Below are 16,612 nucleotides of genomic sequence, written 5' to 3'. Positions count from 1 at the left end.
TATACATAATTTGGCATTTATAAAAAGAAACAAAATTACATCATACAACAGTTTAACTCTAACGACTATTCATTGCAAGACTTCCTGAGCCGGATTCAATACACATTCAGAATCCATTTACTTCAAGTATGTGGGGGTACACCACATGTTTAACGGTATTTACACTATAACACTAAGTGCTGAAGTTTCAACTGTGTTCTGGTATCAGAAAAAAAGATGATTCACAGGATCATTTGTTGAGATTAATTATTGTATGTATGTGCATACAGTTAGTCTTTTTTCTGTTCTTATAGCAGATATAGTGCACATTTATTTTTATTTGTACAAATAAGCCATAGTTTTTCATATTTACATGTATAGCTATATTGCATCATGTTGTATTGTATCGTATCATATCTTAACGTATCGTATCATATCGTACCTTATCTTGTCTTTTTGTATTATGTCGCATTACATTGTATCTCATCGTAACATATCTTATCAGTAAGTCTTTTTTCTGTTCTTATAGCAGATATAATGCACATTTACTTTTATTTTACAAATATGCCATAGTTTTTCACATTTACATGTATAGCTATATTACATCACATCATATGGTGTGGTATGGTATGGTATGGTATGGTATGGTATGGTATGGTATGGTATGGTATGGTATGGTATGGTATGGTATGGTATGGTTTCTTATCTTATCTTATCTTATCTTATCTTATCTTATCTTATCTTATCTTATCTTATCTTATCTTATCTTATCTTATCCATAATATAGCCCTTTATGCCATTTACCATAATGTGCCTTAAACACTACTGTCTCCAAACTCCTCTTGCATTTCATTAAAATGTAGTAGTAAAAATTTAGTATTTTGTGGAATTCAGTGTTACCATAGTAAACAGTGTATTCATAATAGCATGCATCTGGTTTCGCTTTTTGGGCTTTTAACCCCGCTGAACTTGTTACAGCATCCATAACACATCCTAACAGGAAAATAATACTGACTCAACTTTGAATTATCATCATAACAGAAGTTATTGCTGAACATACGGACATCTCATCTCTTGTGGTTTCTGTGTTTATTGATGTGCGTCTAAATTGGCTGGGAAATTATATACTCTTAAGTATTTCAGGCTTTGTTTTTCTTCTGATGTTCCAGCTCTGGTGATGACTTACACTCTCAGAAATGTTAATTACTTGTGTTTCATTTCCTGCCTTTGCTGATCACACACTATAGAGGTGCACATGGACGTGACTGTCTGACGCCCTTGTGTGTTCATTTTGTGTTGTAGTTTTCATTCAAAATAAAGTTTAAGTGTAATACACTTAAATTGGGGGAAGAACGTTAAACATGCAATTATTTTAAAATCAGGCATGATCCATTTTAAAGTAGTTTTTACAGCAGTATGCCGCCATGTCTCTCGCCCACCACAAGTTTTCTCTGCCAAGGTCAGCCACAGCAAGAGACAGAGCTGCCAGTCATCGCTAAACACTGGAGGGGAAGGGTATTTCCATATCTAGCTCTGACACCAGTACACAGTGTGGGCTGACAGGGTAATATGGGACACCACAGGGACTCGGGGGGTTAATTTCAAACAACAGCTGTGCATCACCCAATTTGACAAAATACTTCGACAGTGAATAGACAGTATGTCCTGCAGAGACCATTAAACACATGTTTAGGTGGGTATAACCTAATGATGACGACAATAGATTGGAACCATTTGGTGGTCGATGGTAAAACATGAACGTAGATTTGATATTAAGTAATTGTATTTTATTTTCCTATATTCATTTTAATATTCACTCTAGTAATCCTGACAGTTTTTATTAATATATAAGGTTCTCAAAAAGTGTAAATGAAGACGCAAAGATTTGCTTCTCTGGAAATACAATTAAGATGAATGAATTTACCACATCTAGTTCTGTGCCTTAAGTGGTAAACAAATGTAAACAAGTATTTAGAAATTAGAACATCAATAATATGTCAACATACATATTATCACATTACACAACATTAGGCCACTTCCTCATGGTACCTAATAAAGCCGTAAAGCTGCATTCATGCAGAGGTGGACAGACTACATTTGACCTGAGAATATTTCCTTGACTGACTGGGTGAAAACCACATGCTTTCAAACCTCATTGAGAGACACAGAGACGCGATTTAAAATCTGTGCCATATTATGGTTTCCTGCTCCATATTATGGTTTCCTGCACCATAAAGGGTTAAGCAAAAATACTCCCGTGAACATGCAGTATATTGCTGAAATGTCGCCCTCTACCGATCATGTATCACCATTACATCAACAACAAACGCCTTCTCAAGGGCACAGCGAAGCCCCGCCCACCTCAATGTGATTGGTTGTCATTGGAATTCTCGCAAGCTCATTGGATACACAGGCCTCTAAACAGTGACGAATAAGGAAACGTGAAGGAGAAAGACGGCACCGATGAAAAACGTGGGTAAACCCTTGTGTGTTTTCACCTTTGTGTTCTTTTTGCATTCTACCTGTAATTTACTACCAGCCTTCTTTCACTGTCTAGAAATAGTATGGACTGTCTAAATTCACAGCCCTCTCGTGAGCTCTGTTTACAGCCATTACACCATGAAGCTAATATTAGCTGCAAATGCTAACGACTGTGTCACAACTGTCAGAACCAGTGTCCCGTTAATTGTAGGGGGTTGAGGTTGAGTCTCAGTCTTTCCGACGTTACCGTAATTGTCACTTAACGTTAACTCTGTACAGCAGTGTTTCATGAAGCTGCAGTGCTGTTCAGCACACTTGGATATGAAATAATTTAAAATGAGCGTTTTTTCAGTATTTGGAGCAGTGATCCTGGATGTGTGTGACGGTTCTCCATCACCCAGGTCATAGTATAATACTAGAACACGTCTAGATCTAAAGGAGACACTCGGACGAGTAGAGAAACGTCTTCATAGACTCCACAGGTCCAGTTGCTCCTGTTTTCAGCTTTTTGTGAGATAATCCTTTACGTTCGTCATTTAGTTTTCTGTTATAGAACCGCTGGGTGGTGCAAGAGATCTTATTGTAACACGATATTGGCACAGCTTGATCACTAAGGGAACGATCTCATAACCCGATTTAGCAGTAATTGAAACTGATGACAGTTTGACAAATGGGACAAAGAATCAACAGACCAAGATCCGTCTGCTCCATGTAACACATGACTGAGTGTAAAACGACATGTAAATAGATCAGCTTTATTGCCCAAGTCAATCTATATTATGACCACTGACAGGAGAAGTAATGATCTTCTGGGAAACGTTTAGGATTTGTGTTGATGTTACTTAGATGTGTACCACCCACCTAGACCACCCCATAGCAATGAGTCCTTGTTGGCAGCAGCCATCCCCAGCAGGATGCAGCCTGACACGGCACAGACACAGAACAGTTTATGAACAACTCAATAAACATGAAAAGCAGCACAAGGTTTAGGCCTGGCCTCCAAATTCACTAGATCCCAAACTGATAAGTATCTGTGGGACAGAGGCCCCTCTCCTCAACCCATATACCTCCACTAACAACATTCTGTTGCCAGACAACCACAGGACACTCTCAGAAGGTCCATGTCCATTCTCTGATGAGTCACAACTGTTTTGGAAGCACAAGGGAGACCTACACAATACTAGGAAGGTGGTCATGATGTTATGTCTGATTGATGTATATAATATTTTAACACGATGTCTGAACCAGTGTTGTTCATAGCGGTTGCTCAGGGCTGAGCAGATAACTGAAGAATGAATAACTCCGTCTCCCTGGCGCTCTCATGACCTTGTATTCAAAGTCTGACAAAACAAAGCACACTCACGTGTATTCTTTGCTCGCTTGCCTCCTACATTGCTGTATTTCCACCTATAGATGTGTCTGTAGAGGAATTGGAGTAAAATAAGGCAAAATCAGGCTTTTAACTAGTATTTATTTATCATTGGTATTATTTTATTCATTATCTTACATATTTTAATCTTCTTTTAGCTGCTCACTCTATTTACTTATTCTTTTCAGGGTTTTTTATCCTTTCTATTTTTTTAGTTTTTAGCTTTAACTCCAGTGTCTCCTTAGGGGGGGTCCTCCATGCTGGGAGCGGTGTCCGGGCTGCTGGTGGGGGTGCTGTCCCAGGGTCCCTTCGGTCCGGCTGGCTTTTGTCTGTCGGGGTCGGGGGGCCCGGGTGCTGGTGCCCCCTGTGGCTCCGCTTGTGACTCCTCCCAGAGTGGATGACCCCAAAGATGGCGCTTCCTCAATCCTCAGTGTCATCCCATGTCTCCCTATTGTCAGTATTGTGTGTGTGTGTGTGTGTGTGTGTGTGTGTGTGTGTGTGTGTGTGTGTGTGTGTGTATGTGTGTGCACGCGCACAGTATGGAGGGTGGGGGTAATTGTTTTTGATTTTTGTGTGTAAAGCACTTTGTGTTGCATGTCCATGCATGAAAGGTGCTCTATAAATAAAGTTTGATTTGATTTAAAAGACACAGCAGAATCAAAAACATGAAAGAATAGTGTTCTGACTTGATATTTCAACAGAAATATCCACCACACAACACATACATAGAATTTGCAAACCATCCCTTTGTACACACCGTGGGAGCATACAAGGCCATCTGGGGAGCAGTTTTGGCTGAAGGGCCTTTGCCTGGCTCAAAGGCCCTTCAGCCATTATCACTTCGTTACATGAGATAATAATAAAATTACAATGCTACTACAATCCTACTACGACACTACTACCATCAGGTTATTGGCGCTGATGATGCCTCACATCTTTTTCATAAATGCAGCTTCTGAATTGCTTTGCTGCTGAGGGAGCCGAACAATCTTATATTCTCTCACCTCTTTATTTTCTCACCTCTGCTTGTTTCTGACAGCGTGCACCTGAATGATGGCTGCCTCAGGGAAACTGACTTCTTTACGCCTGCCTCCGTTGCCGACTGTCGGCGAGCTGATAAAGCTCTACAAACTGCGCGCAGAGAAACAGCTGTCCCAGAACTTCTTGCTGGACTTGAAGCTCACAGGTCAGTCTCACTGCCTCACTCTTTTCTTCCTCTCCGTCTCGAGCGCACCTGCCGGGGTCTCCCTCTGGACGCGCAGTGGTGTGTTTTGTGGCTTGATTGCACAGTTCCATGCTGTGCTTGTTCGAAGCCATTGAAACTGACAGGCCGTTCTGTTTGGGGCGAGGTTCAGCCGATCTGATGTGAACGGACTGACTCAATTGTTTGCGGCCCCTGAGAGTCGGAGCCTTAATATAATTATCAGTGATGCAGTGCAGGTCTGATCTGCTCTCTCGTCCTTGGACAAGGTGACTGTTAGATTAATGCGTCCCATCTTCATCACACAGAAGAATACAGCGATTGCAGCATCACACACTATTAATCTCAATTTGGATGCCCCAGGCTCCGATGAAGACATTTGATTGAAGAGTTTGTTGTAATTTATATGTGGAATTGGTTAATATATAATTGACGGTTATCCCTCTTTGCGGTTTCAGACAAAATAGTGCGTCAGGCGGGCAGTTTGACTGATGCATATGTGTGCGAGGTGGGGCCTGGTCCCGGGGGCCTTACTCGCTCCATCCTCAACGCTGGAGTGGCGGATCTGCTCGTTGTGGAGAAAGATTCACGCTTCATCCCTGGGCTGAAGGTAAACTGAACAGCTGCATCAAGTCTGGTTTATGCAGCGTTCTCAAGGTCATTCATGAGAAACGTCTCCATTGAGCGAAAACACTTAATTTAATTTCACTTGCAGCTCTGAGTAGTTTTGCCATTTATTTTCATTTCCCACAGTTGCTGTCCGAGGCGGCACCAGGCAGGATGAGGATCGTCCACGGCGACATTCTCACCTACAGGATGGATCGAGGATTCCCAGCAGGCATCTCCAAACCGTGGGAGAAAGGTGAGAGGAGGAAGTGGCGTGTGCGCTGCGGTTTGTCAGAGTTAGAATGGTATAAAGGCACGTGACCGAAATGCGTGTTTTGCTTCACAGACCCGCCGAACCTTCACATCATAGGGAATCTACCGTTCAACGTCGCGACCCCGCTCCTCATCAAGTGGCTGGAGAGCATAGCCAACAGGACGGGGCCCTTCAGCTACGGTCGCACCAGGCTCACGCTCACTTTCCAGAAAGAGGTGACAGAGGTGAGTGTTGTATCGACTGAAAAAAGTTAACTATAGTAGAAATACAGCCATGCAGTCACTGCTGTATTAAACTATTTCACAATGAATTTATTATTCTGATTAAATGTTGATTTCTTGATTGGTACAGTAAGTGGAATTTGCAACTAGAATACATAATGTTGGTATGGTCAGTATTTATTGATTTATTTCATTTTCATTGTTTTGGACCCGACAGGCCACATTACAAAGTACACTTTAATAGTACTGGATGAGACCACCTTTTATATTCAGAACTTCCTTAATTCCTTAAGTTGCTGCAGATTTGTTGGCTGCACATCCAGGCTGAGAATTTCCCGTTCCATTGCATCCCAAAGGTGCTTTACTTGATCGACCATGGAGGACATCTGAGTTTTTACCGTTATGTTCGAGAAACCAGTCTGCGAAGATGTTCGCCTTGTGATGTGGTGTGTTATCCTGTCTGAGAAGAAAACCCCAGAGCTTTACATCACCACCACCAACAGCCTGAATTGCTGATACAAGGCAGGATGGATGCAGGCTTTCATGCTGATGACGCCCTACCATCCGAGTGTCGCAGCAGAAATTGAGACTCATCAGACCCGACTGTGTTTTTCCAATCTTCTTGTCCAATTTTGGGGAGCCCTGATGAATTGTAGCCTCAGTTTCTATGTTCTTTGCTGACAGGAATGCCGCTTGTTGTGGTCTCCTGTTGATGGAACCAATCTTCTTGAAGGTTATTTTTTTGTTATCTGCCTTACCGTTGCCTTCTGATCAGCTTAAATCAGTCTGGCCGTTCTCCCTTGAACCAGAGAATCCGCGCTCATTGGATATTTTCTCTTTTTTGGGACATTCACTGTAAACCCTGTAAACCCCAGTACGTCAATCTCTCATTTAAAGTCACTCGCGGGCAGCAGTAGGTCAGGAGGTAGAGCGGTCATCCAATAACCGAAAGGTTCCCTAGTCTGTCTGTTGTGTCCTCAGGCAAGACACTTAACCCACCTTGATCCCACTGTGAACTCCACTGGCTTGTGAGTGAGTGATGTTTGGTGGTAGTTGGAAAGGCCAGGGGAGCTGTGACTAATGAGATACCTTACCACCACCAGGGTTTGACTGTGAGTGAATGAATAATGTAAACCATCTTTGAGTGTCTATGATAAAGCATTATATAACACTTATGCATTATCATTATTATTACTTAAATCACCATTTTTCCCCTTATTCTGATGCTCAGTTTGAACTTCAACAGATTATCTCAACCATGTCTACACGTATAACTGCTCCGAGTCGCTGCCATGCGATTAGCTGATTAGATGTTTATGAGCAGCTGAACAGGTGTACCTAATGATGTGGCCAGCGCGTGTATTTATTTTATTTCATTTTTGTATTCGATCACTGCTAAAAGCGGCATTACCGAACCTGATCTTGCTGAACACGCATCTCTAATTTTTAGCATTTGTGCTCTCCCTCCAGAGGCTGACAGCCAGCACAGGCAGCAATCAGAGGAGCCGCCTTTCCATCATGGCTCAGTATCTGTGCACCGTCCACAAACGCTTCATCATCCCTGGACGGGCCTTCGTCCCTAAACCAAAGGTAGGACAGATGTTCCCTTGTTGCTGGCGCAGTTCATTTTCAGTAAATTTCCAGCTTTCACAACACATTGCTTGGAATTCTGAAAGCGTCAGTATCAGTATTGGGAAAAGATGACAGATGGCAGATTTCGTAGCCTCGGGTTACAGTGGGACCTTTTCACATCTCTGTTCCTCGTCTGGTCCCATGCTCCCGTCCCTCATCATGTCCCCATCACTCATCCTTCCCTCACCCTCTTCCCTTTAAGGCGTCATTAAGAATGTAGTGAATCAGTGTTGTCTCTCTTCTGTCTTTGGACCCTTTCTAGGTTGTAATGATGCCTTGTGGGTATTTGAGATGTGGCAACATCACACTGCGCCTTGTAATGAGGGCCTTGTTTCTTTTTTAGACTCAATTTCTCTCTCTGTCTTCCTTCAGTCCGTGTGCACGTGTCAGAGGCACAAGGAAGGCGCCTTAGAGAGCTTTCGTTATTTGAAGTTGGAGATGTACAGTAATGTTAGGGGGCGCGTTAAATAAATAGTAGAATTGCTGGAAATTTTGCAATATCAGTGTTGGCTAATGGGCGGCTCCGCTGAGATATACTTTGAAATCACAGACACACACAAGTCTCTCGAAAGACTCTGGAGCTCCGTTACATCTCTGTACAAATGAAAGCCTGTTTTTCTTTTCCTGAACTGAAGGATAGGTGTTAGGTGGAAGCCAGGAGGGGACTGCCGGTCCCTTGAAGAAGTGAGGCTCTTTAGGACACCCGCCGTCGGTAAATATTTAATCTCCTATGAGGAGTAAAACGCAGCAAAGTGAATGGGACCAGCACTGATTGTTCATTCTCTTAGAAGAAATGGCTCCCAATGATTATTTCATCACACTCGGCTGCGTCTTTCTTTCTCTTGAGCATCTTATTTTAGTGTATGCCAAACCGTGGCTTAATGGCTTTCAGCTTGTTTGTCTGTGATGTGAATGCGCGCGTGCGTCGGCGTGCACGTGTTGTATGCAAATGTGAACAAAGTAGACTCGCGCACACTGCAGATGAGCCATCGCCTCCCACATGCCCAGACTGACCGTCTATTCCCCACTAAATCTTTTAATGGCCACTTGGTCGAATTGATATCATTAGGAGAGATGATGGCGGTTTGATGAGCAGGCCTCCTGCTGCTGGTGTCCTATAAAAGATCAGAGAGCACGCAGAGTATTTTTAATGCAACGCAGCCAATGCATTCTGCAGCCCCCCCTCTCCCCTTTTTACCACTATGTCATGTAATATAATTCATAAAAGCTCAGTGGCTGTGCGTTGTTTACTGGTGCACAGCAGAGTAATTACGCAGAAGTGCATGAACAATAAAAACGCTGCGCCTGATTTACGGGACGACATCGGCGACTGCTAGGAGGAAGAGGAGGACTGATTGGAATAAACGGCGGATATCTGGCCAAAACCGAGGCTTGTCTGTAACGACAGACGTATTTTACGAATACACAGAGATCTTTGAAAGGGTTATTATATAAAATCCACTCACTTAATCCAAACATTAAGCGCGCCAGCGAAAAAGAATGCATTCTAATGTAACAGCCCTGCACTAAATCCTCTCGTCATGACGGCTAAAATTTTCTGTTTATGTTGGAACTTTGTAAGAAAGGTAGTAATTAAACCAGATGATCGTTCTGTAGGATGTAGTGTGCTGTTAAACTGGGTTGAATTAAACACAAAAGTGTAATCTAAAATGGGCAGAACAGTTCAATTCAGTAGTACCACAAACCATGAATCAACTATTTAATCAACATCTTTCTCAGTTATTTAAAACAAATGTTGGAAGCTAAAATTTAGTACAGGGCTGCATATTACAATCCATTTGTTTTCACTAGTGTACTAATGAACTGGCAAATGAGTGTAAATGCATACCGTCCTGCTGAAGCAATTTACAAAAATAATGATGGCTAAATATTCCCATTTTGGGCCGACGTTAATTATAACGTGGGAGTAACACATTTCAAGTGTATTTTTCTAGTCTTCTCTTTGTGCGTTTATCTCCTGGTTGCTGCAGTTTGTGTGCAACTTTTGAGACGGCTCGTGTCTATGTGTGTTGCCGTGCTGCGCACCTATAGCCAATGAATCCACCCACCGGTCTAATTGTTGGTATTATCTTGCTCGCACTAAACCTCTGGGATCACTGATTGTGTTAATGAAGAGGGATTTGTTCAAAACTGAAGCTTTCTTTTTGTCCGTCCTTGCCGTGTCCTTAATCACGCGAGCTCAATCGTGTATTGACGAACGGTTTCTCAAAATTGTCTTAATCGGTTTCCGATTCGCTGCCCGCTACGTTTAACCGTGGCAATTTTTGTACCAGGACAGTAAATAAGCAGGTGCTGTGATCGGCATATAGCAATTAGTAGAGAATGAAAAGTATAGGAAGTGGTTTAACAGTGTGTAATAAAAACAAACAGTGAGATAGAAAGAGCCGGTGAAAAAAGCTGTTAGATTAACCAAACCTTTCCAAATGAGGAAAAAACAGCACTAGTTGACTGCAGGGGATGGAGGACAAGCGTTGTGTGGGTGTGCGTGTGAGATGGGAGTTGATTTGAACCTAGATGAGCTGACCAATGTGGGCTAACGGGTTAATGAGAAGGGAAATGTTGAATCCATTTTACAGCAGCTGCTGGGAGGGGGGGCGTATTGACACGCGTCGAGAAGATGGGCTCTTATCCCCGCTGTTCAATTTGTCAATCTTGTCCCTCTCGCCCCAGGACTGCACTGCACCTCTCTAGTGTCACATTGAGTGACTGAAATTGTCCTTGAAGGATTTGGAGAGCGGTGATTGGCTGCTTTGTTGGTGTCCCCCCCCCAGGCTCTGAGTGCCCTAGGTCCGTCCCGCTGCTGATCACACCTGCCTCCCTTTCCTTATTAGTCACTCTGCTCCCGTTAATTCTCACATAGTTGCCGGATTGAGCCATGTTTAAATTGCTTCTGTCATTCACAGGGATATGTCTTTAAGATCTCTTAAAGTAATCTGAGAGCTGTTTTTCGGCCGTTGCCCGATGCATGTTTCTGATTTATGTCCCAGTCCGGGGTCAAGGAGCCTTTGAGAGCACGCTGTCATCAGGCATGTGCATCTTCAACATGAACATCCAGTCTTCCACATTCATCTTCAGTCCCTCTTCACATAGAAAAGAGCTGATTTGGAAAGAGTAAGGAGTGTGTGTTGACTTGCTCATCTCTCATCCCCTGCTTCCCTGCTTCCGGGCAGAATATGATTAAAATCGTCTTCTAGCCGTCACAGGCAGGCCTATAAGTCCTGAAATATATGCTTCATCACAAGCAACCTGCTGTCTTTTTTTTTGTAGAGCCCCTCGAGGCCTCTATTGTGCTAACAAGCGTGGAATTCATTAGAAAAGGTAAGGGACAAATTAAGGCACCGAGAGGAGGACAGCAGGAGTCAGTGATACTAATAAAGGAGAGAAGGAAATGGTAAAAGAAACTGAGTAAAGAAAATTGGAATAAGGAAATAAAAATAGGTGGTGGTTAATAATGAAATAAAACAAGAGCTGCAAGTGGTCCAATCCTTGCCCACTGTAGAACTACATCCTCATGCGATTTGGTCCTGGAACTACACATGAGGAGAACTTTGGAGTAATAAGAAATTGGAGCTTCACAGACCAAAAACAACAAAGAAGACAACAGCATTGATAGATGGGGCTTCATAAACGGTGGGCCAAAAAGTATTTTTTTGTGTTGTTGATCTACTGCCGATCATGCTGAAAAGGATTTAAGACATTTTATCCTGAAAAAGATGAAATATTTATCAATTTATCCAAGGAATAAAAGGACAAAACAAAACCGATAAGTTTCCCTGCCTCAATAAAAACCGCTAACACCTGCTTCTTCCTGTTGTCCAACCAATTATAAGACGCGACGTCAACATCCCCTACGTTGTGACGTAATCTGGAATACTAAGGGCGAGCACATCTGGTACCTACACCGACTTTTCAGCTTATTCAGCAGGTTGAATCATTGAAGGATCACTCTGATTGGTTGTTCAGCTTAGAGAGACAATGCATGAGAAGAACAATGGGGCATGAGCTACATTCACATAGCGCGCAGAAGGCTCTTCTTGTTTTACTTCTTAATCTTAGCTGACCAACTGATCTGAGCATCATCCAGGAGAGACCATCTCTGTACGATTTGTAGCTCTTCCAGGCTTCCTCTCCTCCCAGCTCTTCTCGTTTCCCAGAAGTCATTTTGTTTCATCCGGGCGCAGAACATATGCGCCCACTGACAACTGGCTGCCTTTGTGGCTTGTTCAAGTAATTTTTTCTGGCACAGCCAATGTGAGGGGATGTTGGCCTTTCGTTGCTGGTGGTTCTCTGATGTCGGTTTGGCTCGTCTGTACATTTCCAAAACGGACTGCGAAATGTAAACATGCACAGCCGACCAACATCACGATGTGATGCATCTTCTTGGTTACGAACAAGTTATTTTATGTATAGTACTCTAATATGTCTTAAACAATGGATGGAGAGGAATAATTTATAAATGACTAAGAAAGAAAGAGTAAAGAGTCGATTAGAGAACAGACAATGCTGGAAGGTTAAGATGTGACCAATCTAATGAAACAAAAGCTGGAAAAGCCTCCACTGCCCAGATACAGAGCACCACAAGACAGATTCATGACAGAGATCGATTTCGAAGGAGAATGAGGCGTACCTCCAGCAGATGGTTGTCTGGGTGGGTCGTCAGTCCGCTCTGAGTAATGGCTGCATCAGCCATCACCAACCAACCAACTGAGCCTCACAAGAGGACAGCCCTACACATGTTCGCCTTGTACACAGTCTTCTACAGGCCAGATGAGGCGAGCCTAAATTAAATTGGTTAATGCTACATTGAACATCCATTATAGCTGGCAGGGAGTATCTGAAATCCTGCAAATACAAACACCAGAAGAGTTTTAGCTGGAAGTTTTTCATGTCTTTTTGACTTTCTCTCCAGGATCAGCTGGTGTTTCACATATAAAAATGATTATGACTTTTGAATTCTGTGACCGGCGAATCGCAGTGGTAGACACAGTGATGGATGTCTTCTCGGTGACCTGAAGCGGCCCAGCTCTTCCATCCAGAGTTGGAGTGAGAATCTACTCGGAGGCGCTGTGCTGCTTTCTCACCTCCCGCCACACATTGTACTCTCACACAATTCATCCAGGCCTTATTCCCATCACATAAACGGGGTCAAACGTGGTATCAGGAGTATCGAGGAAAGTTATTTCAGGGGCTCATGCAAGCACTGAAAACGCCCTAAGGCTTGGTCTCAATACATCACACACCTAAGGTAAAATCTAAAAATAATCCTCCTCCTCCTCCCTTCTTCTTAAACAAAATGCCAAGGTTGGCAGAGCTGGCTTACGAACATCTCCAGAGATCTATTGCTCCTCCTAACAAGGAACCGTGCCATACGAGTTAAGCAAATTCAGCTCTGTTTAGTTAGTGAACAAGCACTGATGCTATTTGTTAAAAATAATTGCAAAACTTTGGCTGTTTTCCAAAAGAAAATAAGGTTCTGCTGCAAATTGGTAAAGCAGTGCTTTAAAAAAAAAAAAAAAAACACGGTGATAACAAATGTGCAAAGAAGCCTCAGTGCAGTGGGAGGCATCAATCTATAAGCTATTAACTTGAAGGGTTATTTGAACGCTCCAATTTAAACTTCACGCACTGTGATTTCATGACTTCATTTCAGGCTTTTTAGAGGGACTGAAGCTCTAGATGGATTCTAGAGCAGTGTTTGCCAACGTTTCTTGAGCCATGGCCTATATTTTACATTGAAAATCCCACAGCACACCGCCAAATAAAGATGTCACAAATGCTGACCATCTACTTTCAATTTACTCACAATTTACTTACTCGGTGTCAAATCTGGGCCTGTTCAGTTGGGCCAGAAGTTGAGTATGTCCACCGGTATCCGCAGATTCACCAAGTTGCTGTGCAAATCTTCCACCGATGCGCAACTTTTCCAAAACTATCCTTTGAATGTCTGCACACATGTCATCAATATGTCTGGCAATTATATTATTTGAAAGAGGGACTTGGGGTGTTTCTTCAAGAGCATGATGTGTGGCTGTTTTGATTTGGCAATGAGTCCAGCGACTTGGTAGCGCTCTCTCATTCATCTTGGTGGTTTCCCGCGATAAAGCTGCATGTTTCCCGGTCTGTTCACGCAGTTGAACAAAGTATTCTGTGTTTTTGTTTGGAAATGGCGTTTAAGTTGGTTCTGTAAGATGACTTTTCCCCACACACCAAACAATGGAGTCCCCTCAATTGATTCCCCGATACAAGTGTCTCGAACTCACATGTTTGCTTTCTTCTGACCACTGCTGATACCAGGACCTTCGTCTGGGTCAGAATGTTCTCCGGGGCCCAGTTTGCATTGAGTACTTTTTCTTTTCCACGATCCATTCCAAGGATGACTTATTCTGTTGTTGAATGGCATAGGGTACATAGGTTAATTATCTACCCTTGATGATTACACCTGACGATCTCCCATGGCACAGTGGGAATCGGTGATCTAGAGGCCGGGCCGATCAGGTTTGCGCAAGTTGAAGTAAAGAAAATGTATTTTAAGCTGGCTTAACAGAGCATTTCATCAATGTTTTAGTGTATGCACACGTCAAAGCATGCGGGGCACGTCTCCGCCTTGGCTTGTTATTGTCTTTCAGCACTCTCGCTAATCTATTTCAGTCTTCTGTAATACAATATGTCATCTTTACAGTCATTGTTTTCGTCACAAGAAATACAGCTCCCAAAAGATAAAGTGTTGTGTCCACACCCCAGAGGCGTTTAGCCTCCCTCACCTTCAGCTTACCGAACCCTCGCAGCCACGCGTCCCGCCCCGTGCTCAAAGCTGAAATATTAAACCGTCTCCTTTTGAACTGTCAGAGTGTATTGTTTTCCTACACGCGCTCCTTTTGTCATCTCCATAGCTTTTTACTGCCTTCCTCAGCAGTTTACTGCGCTGCCAAGGTCGTTGCTATTATTCCCCAGCCTCACATGAGCACTGGGACCAGAGCGCAGCAGCTCCAACAAAGGAAGGTCATCCTCCCTCAGTGTTGATGGCAGCATTATATCTCCAGTTTGAACCTTCATGAGCGTAATGGCTGTCCAAAACAAAGTGCGGTGACATACTAGAGCAATTTGCTGGCTGTATTTTGAGCGACGTGGTGATCGCTGATGCAGCTTTGGTGATCGATAGCATTACAGTTCCTTATCTCCCCTCCTACCTGTCTCAGTCTTTGTGTCTGGTGGAGTGCATTCACCCTGTCACCTCTGCCTTCTTCTTCTGGGATCTTCTTCTGGAGAGGGTATTAGCTGGACACGAAGGCCAACAAAATAATCTGTGGATCTGGGGAATTCTAAGAAGAGGGCTGACGCACAATTAACCGCTGTCCCGGACTGACAAACGCTCACCTCCCCTCTTCCAAAAGCTTACATTCCAGATCTGTCATAGTGGCAAACTTTGGGGTGAAAGCCTTTGAAGAAAAATGTAGGTTAAATACACAGAGGAGCAGATCTTATTAGCGTTCCCCCACGAGAGGAGTAGTTATTTGATCTACACTCTTGTTGCATAAGCAAGAGGAGTGGGAGAATGAGAGGGAGCCTTGAATAATCCATGTTTGTTTCAAGAAAGCATATTCTAACTGTCTTTCCGTCGACCAGGCTCCAGTCGGCTGTAATGAGAGCCCAGATTCAAAGTAATTTAATAAGTGCTCCATGTGAAGAGTATAGCATATATGACACATATTCCAGCTGAAGAACATACTGTGTAGGAAGATCTTAACAGAAGCCGTTCTTTCTATGGTTTAATTTAGCTTTATATGAAAGCGAAAAATTCAAAGTACTGTTTACAGAATTGCAAGCTTGACACAAACTTTTATTATTTATCTTGTTTTTCGCCTCAAAGATGTAAACCATATTGGTTTTTGAGGATATTTGTCATATATTATATTATTATTAATGTTCAGTTCATTTTAAAGCATTTTTTTTCCAAATTAATTACATTGGATTCTGTCTGAGAAGTCAATTAATCATTTGTTTAATTCCTAACCTTCATAACCTTCCTCTTCTTTATACTAAACTTCTACCATTAAATGTTCATGCAGACATTTTCTCCTCATAGCACATTTAATTATGGAATCCATGAATAAAGAAAGGTTTTCAAACTTTCACCTAATGATCGCATTCATCACAAAAGTCAAGATTCATGCAGTGTAGACCTAATTAGGAAAGGCTGTATTACTGCGTTAGAGTATTCCGCCATTAATTGGCATGCACGGTGTTGAGCATCATTTAACTTCAGTGGCTTGTGCTGACTGCATCTGGAAATACAACTGTATTAGTACTCTTAAAAATAGGTCCTTAAACTCATCACTATTATTTACCTCATTATTAATAAATCTGCTTAGCATGTTATGCAAGTAATTTTATGTGCAACCAACAGCCTGACAGAGAAGCTATTTCAATTTGTTAACACAACACAATCAAGTCAAGGAAAAGTAGTGAATTGTCACCATTGAGAAGCAATCATCCAGTCATGTCACCGCTTCTCTCTGATCATTTAGGGAGGAACTGAATCTAAATTTGGCACTTTTTATTTGTGCTGCATTTTTTTTAAATTTAATTTATCACCAGTTCATTAATCTCATGTTTTGTGACATATTGCGGCGGTTGTCTATTTTTGAGAGAGTCGTCTCATCTCGTAGAGACCCTCTTACTGTACTTGTTATCTGTTTTGTGGTCCTCATTAATGATTTTCAAAGGCTGTTCTTTTCCGTGCCGGTCCATATCGGCGCGGCTGGTTTCATGTTGTCAGTAATCCCATTACTTTGTGTAAGCCAACTCCGATAACTCCCATTCCCTTATAC

The 16,612-nt window shown here is 42.6% G+C and overlaps 1 protein-coding gene across 2 annotated transcripts in view; it reads left to right on the top strand.

Moving 5' to 3' along the window:
• The first annotated feature begins 2,386 nt into the window (after window positions 1-2,386).
• The window catches only part of tfb1m (transcription factor B1, mitochondrial), a 30,687-nt gene continuing 16,461 nt past the window's right edge, over window positions 2,387-16,612 (top strand). For both annotated transcript variants that reach the window (XR_007114642.1, XM_047610897.1), the window contains exons 1-6: window positions 2,387-2,451; window positions 4,869-5,015; window positions 5,489-5,640; window positions 5,784-5,892; window positions 5,983-6,134; window positions 7,602-7,721. Coding sequence is in view for 1 of the 2 variants with exons in the window: in XM_047610897.1 (XP_047466853.1) it covers window positions 4,880-5,015; window positions 5,489-5,640; window positions 5,784-5,892; window positions 5,983-6,134; window positions 7,602-7,721 (669 nt within the window). In the remaining variant the exon portion in view is untranslated. The remainder of the gene's footprint in view (window positions 2,452-4,868; window positions 5,016-5,488; window positions 5,641-5,783; window positions 5,893-5,982; window positions 6,135-7,601; window positions 7,722-16,612) is intronic.

Source organism: Mugil cephalus, chromosome 17 (assembly GCF_022458985.1).
Source record: "Mugil cephalus isolate CIBA_MC_2020 chromosome 17, CIBA_Mcephalus_1.1, whole genome shotgun sequence".
Taxonomy (NCBI): Eukaryota; Metazoa; Chordata; class Actinopteri; order Mugiliformes; family Mugilidae; genus Mugil; species Mugil cephalus.
Note: the sequence above shows the minus strand (reverse complement) of the source record. Positions and strands in the feature narration are given on the sequence as shown.